The sequence below is a fragment of the Budorcas taxicolor genome, chromosome 12 (genome assembly GCF_023091745.1).
Source record: "Budorcas taxicolor isolate Tak-1 chromosome 12, Takin1.1, whole genome shotgun sequence".
NCBI classification, from domain to species: Eukaryota; Metazoa; Chordata; class Mammalia; order Artiodactyla; family Bovidae; genus Budorcas; species Budorcas taxicolor.
Window position 1 is genome coordinate 33,710,492 of NC_068921.1, and position 16,923 is coordinate 33,727,414.

Below are 16,923 nucleotides of genomic sequence, written 5' to 3' on the forward strand. Positions count from 1 at the left end.
TGCAGTCAAAAAAGAATAATATATAAAAACAATCAACTTCTAAAACTAAAACCTAATATCTAAATACTGCAAATGCCACATAAATAACAAGGAAAAGACCTTCGAATTAATCTATTAGACAATGATAAAGAAACTGTACATGGTCATGGAATAATAACTCTCCATACAATTACAGTCAAAAAATTAACTGCAAAATTAATTGAAACTGGTTTTACATTCCACTTGGCATCATAGCTTTTGCTATTTCCATACAAATGCAGCAAGATTTTCAGTCCCACATGAATCTCCTTGTGGAGATTCATCAGCTGAGCCTTGTCTACTACTAAGACTATAATTAAACTGTACAGTAAGCTATTTATATGTCTGAAATAATTTCCTTTTCAAGATACAGCAGGCTTCAGCTTTATTCTGCAAAATCATTGTCAACGACATATTTAATCTTGAGGTTACTGCTTAAATTACATGTGCACCGCCCTCTAAGCCTAGATCCTGGCTGGAGACTGGCAGCAGCTGCCACACGTGTCAAAGGGTTACTATGATTACCTTCAATAGGAGCCATATGTGCTTGGTTGGCCACAGCAATTTGTCCCCTACAACCTAATTCAATCTATCAGATTTGCTAATTTTTTTTTTAAAGGAACAAAGAGTGATTCCTACAACTTGTGATTCAGAAACAGAAAATAAATGTTCCAGAGGCGGGGACAGACTAGAAGTATCACTTTCTTTCTGGATCCCCAACAGGTAACTTCAGGGACTCGACGAATCTGATGAGAAAAGCTATACCGAATACTGCTCTTAAAACTTCGGCTTTATTAAGTGGTCACTGAAGAATGGAAACAAAGAAGGATTCGTATTCATTTATCTGGGGGAAAAGGACTGCTTTAGAAACCATTTACCCACAAAGAAAAAAAAAAAAGTCACCAAAAAGGTACAGAGGGCAGGAGGTGGAGTCCACAACCCTTGAGAATGATGTTCCACACACTGAGCATAATTCATCACACAGGCCCCAGAAGTTCTTGAGAGAAATCAAGAGTGGAGAAGCACGCTGGAAACTTTTCCCAAGCAGTCAGGAAGCAGTATGAAAAAGACCCACTAAGAGGTGACTGTCAGCCTTCGGCAAAGATAACGGGAAACTGACATCTTTTTTGTGCCTATTGTATTACGGATGGAGCATCCGCAGAAATGGGGTTTGTAGTCATGGAACCCTGTACACACTCCTGGAGGAGGAGTGTGTGGTGGAACCACCCCAGAGAGAAAGAAGCGTCACCCAGTGACACAGAGGGTGTGCAAACTGAGCAACTGGACTTGTTTCTCGGTGCAGGGGCACAGAGATCACACACATGCCAACGGTCTCAGCAGCACTCACCACAACACAAAAACGGAAGCTCAATCCGAAACGTCTACCACCAAGTTTTCAATGCTGTTCAGCAATGAGCTGGAACTAGACTAATCAGCATGAGTCAATGTCAAAAACACGGGTGAAAAAAGCAAACTGCACAGAGATACATAAAATACGATCTCAAAATTAAAGCTTCAAAACCAGGTTTGACATAGCTTATAGATACACACGTGGATGGCAAAGGAACCCAAAGGTTTTAGACCATGGATAAAGGAGAACTAATGAAGCTTCAATCATCTGTAATATTCTGTTTCTTTAAAAAGTCATCTAGCAACCCAGGACATCTAGGCAATAACAGGACATCTAGCAATAACAGGGACTCCTGGCGGGAACATGCTCTCTCTCTACTTTAGAGACAACGAGTCCATCATTGACCATGAATGATATGGTTATTTGACATAGGATTTCAGTAGATGCACTTTATCAAGTTAAGTGCACTCCTACTCCAGGATTTAAAGTTTATTGCTGTTGTTGGCCAAAGATAAATACTAAAATTTTTTTCTACATCCAATTGGATGACTGTATTATTTCTATCTGTTAATGAGGCAAAGTATATTAACAGCAGATTTTTCTCAAGAAAACACATGCTTACAGCCTTGGAATTAAACCCAACTATATCATATGTCTGATTTCTTTTATATTATTGGATTTGGTTTGTTGATCTTTTATCACAGAATGTTACCTCTCCATTCACAGTTGAGACTGACCTGCAATTTTTCTTTATCATTCTGCCCCTATTGCTTTTGATCCAAAGGTTACTTTAAACATCAACCTACACTGAAAAGTATTGACTCTTTGGGGTATTTTTTTGGAAGACTTTTTATAAAATTGGAACTGTTTGTTCTTTTAATTCTTGACAAAACTAGAGTATAATGTATTCTCTTTGGAGGAAAAAATCAGAAGTCATGAGACTATTTCTCTAATGGTTGCAGGATTATTCAGGTTCCTATTTCCTGGAGTCTGAAGTTTTATGTTTTTCCTAGGTAATTACCCATTTCATCTAAGCCTCAAATTTATTTACACAGTCATTCATATTTAATCACTGCTCTCTCTACCTGAAGTTATTTCTCTTTTCTCATTCCTAACATTTTTTTTCCCTGACCAGCTTTGTGTGTGTTAATCTCATTAGTCTTTTTGAAGAATCCACTTTCAGTTTTGTTGATCTTATCTTGCTCTTTTGCTAACATCTTAAACTGTATGAATAGCTTACTACTTTTAAGTATTTCCTCTTTTATACGATAAGCAGTGATGGTACAAATTTCTCTCTCTGGGAAATTCAAATCCCACAGATTTTGATGCAAGGTATTTTTCAATCATTCTAAGTATTTTCTAATTTCCAATGTGATTTCCTCTCTGACTCTTGAATTATTTATGAGTGGTTTTTAAATTTCCAAGACTACAGATTTTTATGAGTGTGAAAGTCCCTCAGTTGTGTCTGACTCTTTGCGACCCCATGGACTGTAGTCCATGGAATTATCCAGGCCAGAATACTGGAGTGGGTAGCCTTTTCCTTCTCCAGAGGATCTTCTTAATCCAGGGATCGAACCCAGGTCTCCCGCATTACCAGCAGATCCTTTACCAGCTGAGCCACCAGGGAAGTTTTATAATGAACTTTTTTTTAAATCACTGATTTGTTGGTTCGGAGCCTTGGATTCACAGAACAAGCCAAATGATGACCAATTCTCTGAAATATCATGAAGACTTCCTTTTTGACTCGTACAGTCACTTTTGGAAAATACTTAATACATTATTGACTGGAAAGGTATTATGGCCACTGGTGTTAGAGTCTATTAAAATCCCCTGGTCAGTAATGTGTTAAGAACATGAGTACAAAGAGACAGATGTGTGTATGCGAATGGGACACCCTCACATCTGTGTATGTGTGTCCTGTGTGTGTGCTATCTACAGCTGCTTTCTCATTAAAGGGGGAGAAAAGAGCAGCTGTGACCTAGAGCCTAAAATATTTACCATCTCATCTTTCGCCAAGAAAGCTCATGAACCCCCCTAACTATTTGTACTTAGCATCTTACCTTACATTTCTCCTTTGTGGCAACTGGCACAAAAAAAGCTTAATTAAGTCAATACTAAATGGCTATTTTCTCAGCTAAAATAGAAACCTGAGAGTAGAGAATACACTGTCATTTATTGCTACATCTGCAATTCTAGCAATCTGCACGGCCTACTAAGAACACTCAAATATCTGTTGATTTCACATAAATTCTGAAGTTAAATATGTGTTTTTCTGTTTTCTTACTCTGAGTATCCTCTTTTATTTGCTTTTACTTTATCACATCTGTAAAGAGGAAATCTCTATATTTTTAAAATCAGCATTTCTAAACCTGTATTGCTATCATTGATGCTAAAGCTGAAACTCCAGTACTTTGGCCACCTCATGAGAAGAGTTGACTCATTGGAAAAGACTCTGATGCTGGGAGGGATTGGGGGCTGGAGGAGAAGGGGACGACAGAGGATGAGATGGCTGGATGGCATCACGAACTCGATGGACGTGAGTCTGAGTGAACTCCGGGAGATGGTGATGAACAGGGAGGCCTGGCGTGTTGCGATTCATGGGGTCGCAAAGAGTCGGACACAACTGAGCGACTGAACTGAACTGAACTGAACTGAATTGCTATCATAGAGTTACTCATCAAAAAAAAAAAAAAACTCTGGTTTAAATAAGTTTGGTTAACAAAATATTCTATATCACCCTCTACCTGACTCACAGTGTGATAAGCATATTAAAGATAGCACAAAACTTGTGGTGGGAAATGTACTGAATTATTTATAACTCTGGATCTCCCCCCAAATTAGCCAAAGATTCTACTTCTCTCTTAGTGCTTCTTAACATTTCAGTAAACATTGTTTTAGAAGATACAGCAATAGCACACAGTGGAACTAGAATGGAGTCAGTTTCCTTCTCATCAGGGAGGGAGCAGACAGCAAACAGGTGAGAGTTCATGGACGATTTTTTCTGTTTTGCAATTATTTACCTTCACCACTGACAATATGTAAATGACTATCTTCCAATAAAACTTTATTTACAAAAACAGGTGGTCAAATCCCTATGTTGTGTAACAGGAACTAACAGTGCTATAGGTCAATTATATTTCAAAAGCAAACTCGTAGAGAAAGATCAGATTTGTGGGTACCAGAAGTGAGGGACTGGGGAGGGGGAAGTATAGGAAGATGGTCAGAAGCTACAAACTTCCAGCTGTAAAGAAAATAAGCACTAGGGATGGAATGTACAACATGATAAATATAGTTTATTTATTAATTGCTGTAAGTTATATATGAAAGTTGTTAAGAGTAAATCCTAAGAGTCCTCATCACAAGAAATATTTTTTCTATTTAATTTGTATCTAGGAGATGACATTCACTCAGTGTATTGTGGTCATCATTTCATAATGCAGGTAAGTCATTTTATTGAACACCTTAAATGGGTGTTATTGGTCACGCCTGACTCTTTGCAAGCCCATGGACTGGAGCCTGCCAGGCTCCTCTGTCCATGGAATTCTCTAGGCAAGAATGCTGGAGTCAGTAGCCATCCCCTTCCCTGGGGAATCTTCCTGACCTAGGGATTGAACCCAGGTCTCATGGCAGATTCTTTATTGTCTGAGCCACCAGGGAAGCCCAACGTGTACAGTGCTGTATGTCAACTATGTCTCAAAAAAACTGAGAGAGAAGAAAACAAGTGGTAAGCTTAGATTTGGACCAATGGCCAGAAATTGCTGACCCCTGCACAAATGGACTGAAAATGACCTTCACTGTGTCTTCCAGTACAGCAGCCACTAGCCACATGTGGTCATTTAAATTACTTGAAATTGATAGTTCCTTAATCAAACTGGTTACACTTCAAGTAATTAATAACCACTTATGGCAAGCGACTATTGCCATGGACAGCAGAGAAAAACATTTTCACTTCTCATTAACCCCTTACAGGAAATTTTCTCTTTATATATACATATATATGTGAAGTGAAGTGAAGTTGCTCAGTCATGTCCGACTCTTGTGCAACCCCATGAACTGTAGCCTACCAGGCTCTTCAGTCCATGGAATTTTCCAGGCAAGAATACTGGAGTGGGTTGCCATTTCCTTCTCCAGGGGATTTTCCCAACCCAGGGATCGAACCCTGGTCTTCCGCATTGTAGGCAGACGCTTTACCATCTGAGCCACCAGGGAAGCCCCATATATATATATATATATATCCCTTTATTTTACACTGAAAATTTAAGTTCTGGGTAATAAAGGGAAAAGAGTACCTCAATAAAACAATGTTCAGGTCAAATGAGTAAGTTTGCATGAACTAAAACATCTTCCATGAGGTCTATGATTCGAATTTAAGTGGAAGAGGTAGATGGTTACACCGGGAGAAGGAGACAGTGGTAACTTAAGAATTTCCCCAATGAGAGCAGACAGCTCATCTCTAAGAAAGAATACTCCTGTTCCTACTTATACAGTAAGCTTGGGTTTTTATCTGCCCAGGGATTCTTATTCTTCAACATGTTCTTAAGTCATGTGTGTAAGACTGCTCTCATATTGAAAGACTAAGAAGAAAATGCTCATCCAGACAGAAAAGCGATCAACAACACCTCTTACCTCTCGTAGTTCACCCAGCGCCACACCCCAGGGAGGGAAAGCAGAGACTACCTGCATCAACTGATGAGGGGCTTCAGCGGTACAGACGCCCCCCGATTCCCACCCCTGGAATCCTCAACGGGTACACCACACCCTGGCCTTAACAGGAGGAGTCACACCCCCAGTTTGCAGGTAGTACATCTCCTCCCATTACAAGAGTAACTAACCCTAACACCCGCTCTGAGCGCGGGCATTTAAATATGCACTGACAGTAAGCATAGCCACGGGTACCTGCCAGAACAAGCTCTTATTAAGTGACCTACAAATGGAACCTCACTGTTGAGCTCCTGGTACCATGTCACACTGCCAGGCAGACCACTGGTGACCCGCAAATCAGCTCCCAGCCAGGATCTCACCAGTGGCTTTAGACCGTGAAAGGGCAAATAGGGGTCTCTTCCATTCTCCCTGAGCCCGTGTAACCAACTGTCATATACACAGAGACAACTCCTGACACTTGAAACTAGAAAGGAAATCCTGCGAGTCTTCATAGCAAGCAACATTTGAGCTGACTGTCACTCCTTTATGGAGATCCTAACAGGAAGTCAAACCAGACTAAGACTACTCCATTATAAACGCACAACTCTAGGTGAGTAAAACAAAGCATCATCATGAAGCTCAAAAAGCAATGTCCTAAACTTACTATTTTGATGTTTAAAGATATGACTTTATGCCATTTATTCATAAACAAAAACAGAAAACACACCAAGTAGTTTCATAGTCACTTTTCAGGAAAATACATAAACACTGCTTATTGGCCATAGTAGAAATAAACAAAAGGTTTAACACAATTATATCAAATATAACTTTCGAAAAGCTACTTACGTCCAAAGAATCCTCCTTCAGTAGGATAAGGGCCATGTTCTGTGACACCAACCGGCAAGAATAACCTAGAGTGAGGAAAAGAACAAGATACGTGAATTTCCATCCTTGCCAGGATGCACCGTGTTCAGAGTCACCTGAACTCAGTCCCCGTCCTGCACCTGACTGATGACCGTGTTAAGCCTATGGGCTCACACAGAGGAATCGAGTAGAGCTTGACCCTTGCAGACAGCTTTAACAGCAGTGCTCACAAAGGTCTCCATAACTAATAACCGAGATATCAATAAACACTTGTCAGTTTTCTGTGGATTTTCCCTTATCCTTGTTATCCTTGTAGAACAATAGGATGAGCCCTGGGTTCTCTACAACAACAGCAAACACTTTAGGAGACAAATGGAACCCAAAATTGCTCCTCAATCACCATAACCATAAACGCGCCTACTGTGACATTAAGTCCCTCACCCGCTTGGGACTTCCCTGGTGGCTCAGACGGCAAAGAATCTGCCTGCTAATGCAGGAGACCCAGGTTCGATCCCTGGGTTGGGAAGATCCCCTGGAGAAAGGGATGGCAACCCTCTCCAGTATTCATGCCTGGAAAATCCCATGGACAGAGGAGCCTGGCGGGCTACAGTCCATGGGGTTGCAAAGAGTCAAACATGATTGAGCAACTAACACTTGCACTTTTACTTCAATTCTCACAGCAGGTTTCCAAGGAATCCTATGATACACAGAGAGAGTTACTTTTCCTGCGAAAGGTCAAAGCAATCCCATTTCAAAAATTACATGAGCTTTAAAATGGGTTTCAAATAAGAGTATCTCAGTGCTAATTCTTAACAATTCCCATTGCATTTTAAACAATGGTACCTCTCCTCTGTAGGTTAATTTAAGCTAGGTACTCTCCCACTTTTCCTCCCAGAAGGTGAACATATTTCTATGAAGCTCTTTCCTACGGAGACTTTGAGAGCCTCTTCTGACTCCTCCCCTTCAAATCCCCAGGCCCTGGGGAAGAGGAGGAGGTGGGCCTAGCAAACCTCAAGTCCCAGGGTGTTTATAGGGGCCCTGGGCTTTCTTTCAAATCACCCTGCTCGAGAGAGCTGGCAACAACATGCGTTCCCCACCAACCCCTGCTCAATTGATCTCATGGAGACGAGGCAAGAAGAGAGTCCTCCCACCTAGAAAAGTGGCCCTCACAGCAATAATGGACCACTGACCAGAGAAACAGGGAGCAAGTCATCAGCATGAAGGACATCACCCTTCATGCAAGGATGCAGGTGACCATCACATGAATGGCCTTAACCCGTGCTGTACCCTGGGCAACAGGAGCCAGGGCAGTCCTCCATAGAAGAGCCAAAATAACCCTTCCCACAGATGCTGTATTTACTAGAAAAGACAACAGGCATTTAACTGATGGACAAGCCATAGACCTACTGTGAGTATGTGCTTGATTCTACCCAGCAGGCTCTCTTTTCATCCCCAGGAAGCACTACTAACAGGCACAAAATAGAACTCAAGACAGACTAAAATTAAGATGAGAAAAACCTTGGGGTGTTTTTTTTGGGGGGGGGGGGGTGATAAATACTTTCCTTCATTTTGGAATGTATGAAGTATATTCTCCACTAATGATGGTCATTTGACAAGAATATTTAGCAGCCACCTCAGAACACAAATTTCCTAGCACAAAACTACAGCTTTTTATCCAATTTTAATTTTTTTAAGAATACCATCAAGAATACCTAGTTCAGGCAGTTAGTAACAGTTATCTCAAGGGAATGAGACTATTTTGCTGGTTACAACCGCCACATATTATTAATATTTTTAAAGTGAAAACAACTAAGTCAAAAATCACAGGACCACACAAGCAAACACCTGTTAAACCTCTAAGAGGGGTAGAGAAAAAAAAAAAAAAAAGGAGGAAACACAGCACAAGTTTCTGTGCATTTCCAAACTTGTTCAAGTCTGTATTTTAACAATAGTGATGAGTAGAAATGAGTTTCCCAGGATGCCAGTAAAGTGCTACAGAGCAGGATAGAAATAATTGAATTTTCTTTCCCCCAAATTTTACAAATGTATTCTTCCTTCCTATAAATTCTTAGGTGAAGTATAGAAGGGAGTCTACATTTTATTTTCATTGACAAACAGGGATATTGAAACTTTAATCGTTTTCTTCCCTTGCCCCAGAAACTTCCAGCAACTCTACACAATAGACACTGTTACAAATTTAGTATAACTCATGCAAAAGGATTTGCTGGTAGTTTTTGATATGAACAACAGCTGCAGAAGCAAGCTGTAATCTTTAAGCCGTCGCCTGCCGCTTGATTTTACATTTTGCAATTTAAGTCAAATGCCACTTGACAACTGAAGCTGCATAAAGATATTATGGAAAAGCTCAAAGTATTTTTCTATCCGTTGCAGGGAGAGGGTAATAAATAAAACCACTGACACGTTCATGAATTTAAATACACAGAACTCAAGGCTTCTGAAAAGAAACAGGTTTTTTTTTTTTCTAATTTGGAAAACGAAGCAAGATTTTGCTTAAAGAATTATCACACAGAACACTTGCTCTAGACAGACCATGGAAATTTAACACAGTTAAATGTGACTTAGCTAATGTGGCAAATTAAATTATGTCAATCCAAGTTTGCTGTGCTTGACTTCTAATGTTTTTGGATAAAATGAGATCAACTCTTGGAGAAGAGCCACGTATGAAATGTCAATCTACTCTTGTAAATTGAGGTCTATTTCTTTAATCTCCCAATCTAACAAGACGACCGTAAAATGACTGAGGAGGGGACCTCTGGGATTTCACTCTTTACTAGGGCTGAAGTTAACAGTACACCACAAAAGTGTTGAGTCTTTCTGCTACCTGAGTAGAATCAAAGAAATCAAAATATTACAGCATCTACGGTACTTATAGCCGGACCTGGGTTTAATAAAATCATCATTCACACTGGAAAATATGACCAAAACAAACCTCTTGGAACTCACTATGTGTCTTTTCTTTTGAGGTAAGCATATATTGTCAAAGATAGCTCAACCCAGATTTCTTCAGAGACACTTTTGAAAGTTCGTGTTCATGCTAAGTCGCTTCAGACATGTCCAACTCTTAGGGGCGCAATGGACTATAGCCCACAAGCTCCTCTGTCCATTGGATTCTCCAGGCAAGAACACTGGAGTGGGTTCCCATTTCCTTCTCCACGGGATCTTTCCAACTCAGGGATTGAACCTGTGTCTCTTACATCTCCTGCACTGGCAGGTGGGTTCTTGACCACGGTGCCACCTGGGAAGCCCTCTGGAAGGGTTAGGAATGACTGATTCCTACCAACCATATACCTGGGATCCGCCAAACTACCCGACAGTGGGATTCACCTTGGCTCCAAATCCTCAACAAGTGTGCTGTTGGCTCTAAATGATATCAGGTAGAATCTGGTCACTCAGTGTTCGAGTGTGAGCATACAGAACACAGCTCCAGACGTCAAAAACGGATGATAACAGATGGAACTCAGTCTCCTCCAGACTGGGTCAAGGCTCAAGAATCCTTCCCCATCAGAGAACCAGAATGTTGAAGGCTTGTCGGGAGAACCATACCCAGGCACCCTTCTCACCAGATCCTCAGATGCCTCTCAGAAAGGCTTCAACCATACCTCACCACGTCCCCTGCAAACCCTGCCATCGATGACCTGTTCTATGCTCATTCTTTGTCTGAAACAAATTCTTGAGGTTCAAGTTTTAAACCCATTTCACCCACACAGCCTCCCTTGGTCTTTCTTTTTTTTTTAATTAATTTTTTTTAATTGAAGGATAATTGCTTTACAGAATTTTGCTGTTTTCTATCAAACCTCAACATGAATCAGCCATAGGTATACATATATCCCCTCCCTTTTGAAACTCCCTCCCCATCATCCCACCCCTCTAAGTTGATACAGAAACCCTGTTTGAGTTTCCTGAGCCATACAGCAAATTCCCGCTGGCTGTCTATTTTACATATGGTAAGTTTCCATGTTACTCTTTCCACACATCTCACCCTCTCCTCCCCTCTCCCCATGTCCATAAGTCTATTTCCTACGCCTGTTTCTCCACTGTTGCCCTGTAAATAAATTCTGCAGTACCATTTTTTCCAGATGCCATATATAAAAACCATGGAACGCGTCATGAATTTGCATGTCATCCTTGCACGAGAGCCATGCTCATCTCCTCTGTATTGTTCCCATCTTAGCATATGTGCTGCTGAAGCAAGCACCCCCTTGGTCTTTCTGATGCACATCTGTCCTTCTGGGAAGTGACTGTCACATGTCAGGCTCACATGCTCAGACTCTCAGGCTAGGTGTGGCCCAGGCTAGGTGACCTGGTATCTCTGTGCCTCAGTTCCATCTTTGAAAGGGGATAACGTCGATCTCAAAGGGGATGTAAGACTTACAGAAAGGATTTAGCCATCATACGCCAACCGCCATGCGCACATTCACTGAGTGACTACTATGAACGCCAGCCACGCTCAGCATCCACACTGCATGACTGGTACTTTCTCATCTATCTCATTCCTGAGTTGGTCTCATGATTCACTCAGGCCCCAAGATGGGAATCTAAACTCCCCAGTCTACAGAGGAGCAGCTGGCAACTACGGAGCTGCAGGTCATCAAGAAACCACGAACCTGACCCTTCTGCAAGCGTCACTGGGCCCAGGGCTGAGGGCCCCCAGCACCGCCCGACCACCAGACTCATCTTCCTGCCAGTGGGCAAGTCCACGTTCATGGCTTTCAGAAATTAAACTTGCAAAAGACTACAGAAGTGGTTTCAAGGTATGAAATGACACCAAAATGTCAGGGGTGGGGAGATGTCTGAATTCGAGCTCAGACGGTTCACAATGAAAGCTGTTCCCAGCATTCGGAGTTTGTTCTCACTTATGCTACCTTCATTAAAAGAAAATTATAGACTCTGAAAACCTCACATCTACTTTCTTACTACGTAATGGATGCTTCATCCAGCCATAATAGGAAATGACAACTACATGATTCACCAAGGCTACAGCTGAAATTTCACTTTAGAATAGCTGATGCTAAATTTTTAGGCTAAAAAAGAGAATTGCCAGTTCCCGGAAACACAGCTTATTAGTGTGTTTCAAGCACGGCACTGCAGAGTCCTGGCATTGTGCCAGTTCCAAAGGACCTCAAAGTCACATGTGGGATGACTGTGTCTACCTAATATTCATAAGCTCATATGAGACAAATATCCTGCAATTTAATTTGACTACATGTATTTATTTTCAAGGTATAAACTAAAAGGAATGCTTCAAATAAATTTTCAAACTCAGACAGATGGGTGGACAGGTGGTAGATAAATGACAAGAGATACAGCAAATACTACAGACAGCCAATAGCACCAAACACCAAATGTCACCTCTAAAGGGAAATGTTGCCAGTTAAAAACCGTAAGAGTCAACAGCCATAAGACATTCCAACTTTGGAAGCAGTAAAATATGAAAACAATGTGTGTCTTAGAATGCATGAAATAAAGTACCTTCTCTAGGGTTTTCTAAGTCAAATTTTGGAGAAGGGTGTTCGTGAAAGCTGTGTGAATCTGTTTAAAATGCATCCTGCACCAGGATTCATGGCCCCGAGACCCAGCACTAACTAGCTCGGTCATTAAGTAGAGTGAGACCTTGTAGACTCTGATGTCTCCAGCTCCCAAGGCTCTAAGACTACTGACGTGTAAAGACCGAAGACAGAGTAGAGAAACCCCCCAGCACAGCAAAATTGGCTCTCAGGACTCTTCTCCTTACTCCAGCTAGAAGGAGAACAGCTAGACACTTGATCTGCTTCACAAGTACCTTCTGGGTACCCTAACATACACATAGGACAAACTCAAATGTACAAAATATCCAGTCCATATAGTGGGAGACAGATGGATAACAGCTCATATCACAGAAGGTTTGAAGAACATGGGACTAGAACAGAGGCTGACAATTGTCCTCGATCTGGAGCACGACCTCAGGCTGCTCACACCCGTTGCCTGTGGTCTGATGTGGACAAGTCCAACATCAAGTCTAGACATCTACATTGCATCCTCTGCAGGCTCAACTGACGCCCTTCAGTTCAGTTCAGTTTAGTCGCTCAGTCATGTCCGACTCTTTGCAACCCCATGAATCGCAGCACGCCAGGCCTCCCTGTCCATCACCAACTCCCGGAGATCACTCAGACTCACGTCCATCGAGTCAGTGATGCCATCCAGCCATCTCATCCTCTGTCGTCCCCTTCTCCTCCTGCCCTCAATCCCTCCCAGCATCAGAGTCTTTTCCAATGAGTCAACTCTTCGCATGTGGTGGTCAAAGTACTAGAGCTTCAGCTTTAGCATCATTCCTTCCAAAGAAATCCCAGGGCTGATCTCCTTCAGAATGGACTGGTTGGATCTCCTTGCAGTCCAAGGGACTCTCAAGAGTCTTCTCCAACACCACAATTCAAAAGCATCAATTCTTCAGTGCTCAGCCTTCTTCACAGTCCAACTCTCACATCCATACATGACCACTGGAAAAATCATAGCCTTGACTAGATGGACCTTAGTCAGCAAAGAAATGTCTCTGCTTTTGAATATGCTATCTAGGTTGGTCATAACTTTTCTTCCAAGGAGTAAGCATCTTTTAATTTCATGGCTGCAATCACCATCTGCAGTGATTTTGGAGCCCCCCAAAATAAAGTCTGACACTGTTTTCACTGTTTCCCCATCTATTTCCCATGAAGTGATGGGACCGGATGCCATGATCTTCGTTTTCTGAATGTTGAGCTTTAAGCCAACTTTTTCACTCTCCACTTCCACTTTCATCAAGAGGCTTTTTAGTTCCTCTTCACTTTCTGCCATAAGGGTGGTGTCATCTGCATAACTGAGGTTATTGATATTTCTCCCGGCAATCTTGATTCCAGTTTGTGCTTCTTCCAGCCCAGCATTTCTCATGATGTACTCTGCACATAAGTTAAAAAAGCAGGGTGACAATATACAGCCTTGACGTACTCCTTTCCCGATTTGGAACCAGTCTGTTGTTCCATGTCCAGTTCTAACTGTTGCTTCCTGACCTGCATACAGATTTCTCAAGAGGCAGGTTAGGTGGTCTGGTATTCCCATCTCTTTCAGAATTTTCCATAGTTTATTGTGATCCACACAGTCAAAGGCTTTGGCATAGTCAATAAAGCAGAAATAGATGTTTTTCTGGAACTCTCTTGCTTTTTCCATGATCCAGCGAATGTTGGCAATTTGATCTCTGGTTCCTCTGCCTTTTCTAAAACCAGCTTGAACATCAGGAAGTTCACAGTTCACGTATTACTGAAGCCTGGCTTGGAGAATTTTGAGCATTACTTTACTAGCATGTGAGATGAGTGCAATTGTGCGGTAGTTTGAGCATTCTTTGGCATTGCCTTTCTTTGGAATTGGAATGAAAACTGACCTTTTCCAGTCCTGTGGCCACTGCTGAGTTTTCCAAATTTCCTGGCATACTGAGTGAAGCACTTTCACAGCATCATCTTTTAGGATTTGAAACAGCTCCACTGGAATTCCATCACCTCCACTAGCTTTGTTCGTAGCGATGCTTTCCAAGGCCCACTTGACTTCACATCCAGGATGTCTGGCTCTAGATTAGTGATCACATCAGCATGATTATCTGGGTCATGAAGATCTGTTTTGTACAGTTCTTCTGTGTATTCTTGCCACCTCTTCTTAATATCTTCTGCTTCTGTTAGGTCCAGAGCATTTCTGTCCTTTATCGAGCCCATCTTTGCATGAAATGTTCCCTTGGTATCTCTAATTTTCTTGAAGAGATCTCTAGTCTTTCCCATTCTGTTCTTTTCCTCTATTTCTTTGCATTGATCACTGAAGAAGGCTTTCTTATCTCTTCTTACTATTCTCTGGAACTCTGCATTCAGATGCTTTTATCTTTCCTTTTCTCCTTTGCTTTTTGCCTCTCTTCTTTTCACAGCTATTTGTAAGGCCTCCCCAGACAGCCATTTTGCTTTTTTGCATTTCTTTTCCATGGGAATGGTCTTGATCTCTGTCTCCTGTACAATGTCACGAACCTCAGTCCATAGTTCATCAGGCACTCTATGTATCAGATCTAGGCCCTTAAATCTATTTCTCACTTCCACTGTATAATCATAAGGGATTTGATTTAGGTCATACCTGAATGGCCTAGCGGTTTTCCCTACTTTCTTCAATTTGAATCTGAATTTGGTAATAAGGAGTTCATGATCTGAGCCACAGTCAGCTCCCAGTCTTGTTTTTGCTGACTGTATAGAGCTTCTCCACCTTTGGCTGCAAAGAATATAATCAGTCTGATTTTGGTGTGACCATCAGATGATGTCCACGTGTAGAGTCTTCTCTTGTGTTGTTGGAAGAGGGTGTTTGCTATGACCAGTGCATTTTCTTGGCAAAACTCTATTAGTCTTTGCCCTGCTTCATTCCGCATTCCAAGGCCAAATTCAGTGGCATATACACAGTGGAATACTGCTGCTGCTGCTGCTAAGTCACTTCAGTCATGTCTGACTCTGTGCGACCCCAGAGATGGCAGCCCACCAGGCTCCCCCGTCCCTGGGATTCTCCAGGCAAGAACACTGGAGTGGGTTGCCATTTCCTTCTCTGAGTGGAATACTACTCACCATAAACAAGAAATAAAGCCACCTTCAGCAACACTCATCAAGTCATTTGGACTTAAATTCCCTTTCTTCAATTTTCATTTCTGCAATACTTAGAAACCAAAGAGGTCATCAACTCATACAGGGAAGGGAAAGATACAAGACTCTTAGAAAAACATATCAATTGGTAAAAATCATTAAAAGGGCTATAACTATATAAAATAGTAACGCACATTTAAACTTAATGAAAATATGCTTAGTCTCTTAGACTAAATTTTTATGAAAAAAGTAATAAGAAAATCAAGCTCTCATCAACTCTTGAATTCTCTAGGTTTTATGAATGCATACTCAGTCACTCAGTCCTGTCTGACTCTTTAATCCATGGACTGCAGCCTACCAGGCTCCTCTGTCCATGGGGTTTTCCAGGCAAGGATACTAGAGTGGGTTGCCATTTCCTACTCCAGGGGATCTTCCCAACACAGGGATCAAACCAGCCTCTCCTGTGTCTCCTACATTGCAGGTGGATATTTTGCTGCTGAACCACTAGGGAAGCCCTATAAGTGTGTCCAATTACTTTTCAGGAAGGTATCATAGTTTTAATGTTTATAACAGGCAGATAATGCTCATAAAGGGCATGTTCATTTGGTTTCAGTAAACTTTTCTCGACCTTGTGAATGAAGAATTCTATAAAACACCATCTGTCAGTGTGTCTGAGGAGCCCATGGACACTTCTACAAGACTTTAAAAACACAAGACAAGAATCAGCATCGGGAAATTATTTTTTTAATGAATTACCTATATTAATAGCAGTTTCTTGTTTGTCGCCTGTCAACACCCATATTTTAATCTCAGCCTTCAGCAGAGTTGCTATGGTTTCCGGCACGCCTGCCTGAAGTCGATCTTCTATGGCGGTGGCTCCAAGTAGCAGTAGATTCTGGATTGAAAAACAGCTTCAGTTAAAGATGTGGAAACGTGTGAGCGGCATGAATGACAACACTCCTCACAAAGGAAAGGTGGTCAAAAGTTCTGAAGTAATTACCTTACTTCCTCTGCATCAAACCTTTGTTTGCAGATAATTAATGACAGACACGTGTGGCATTTTCAAACCACCCACAAGGCTAGATCCCCCGCTCCCCACACACATGCAGGCCAGCACTCATCATCTACTTCTGGGTACCCAGGCATCATGAGATGGAGACCGTCCGGCAGCAGAGCACTTGGGCAAGTCACCCTGGGGACACTAACAGGACTGAGCCCTCCCTCTCACTTCACTGACAAGCAAGGGACAGTGGTCCAGCTAACACCTGAGAAGAAATGATTCAGTGACCAGCAAGCCAACGATGTCCTGAGTGCCCACCGCTAGCATGGGGCCACATGGGTACTTCATCTATTTCATTGCTTTATGATTCACAAAGTAAATACTGGAATCTTCAGAGAATCAGGGTAAATGGACACGTGAATTCA

At 41.8% G+C, this 16,923-nt stretch overlaps 1 protein-coding gene and 1 non-coding gene across 2 annotated transcripts in view; both read right to left on the minus strand.

Annotated features, from left to right (window-relative positions):
- LOC128057765 (phospholipid-transporting ATPase IB) overlaps positions 1–16,923 on the minus strand; it is a 402,538-nt gene that overhangs the window by 310,818 nt on the left and 74,797 nt on the right. Inside the window, exons 22-23 of the mRNA XM_052650261.1 lie at positions 16,255–16,393; positions 6,857–6,921 (exon numbers count right to left, since the gene is read on the minus strand). Coding sequence (XP_052506221.1) covers positions 6,857–6,921; positions 16,255–16,393 — 204 coding nt within the window. The remainder of the gene's footprint in view (positions 1–6,856; positions 6,922–16,254; positions 16,394–16,923) is intronic.
- On the minus strand, positions 10,984–11,090 carry LOC128057900 (U6 spliceosomal RNA). The gene has a single exon (XR_008200358.1). It is a non-coding gene; the product is annotated as a U6 spliceosomal RNA (small nuclear RNA).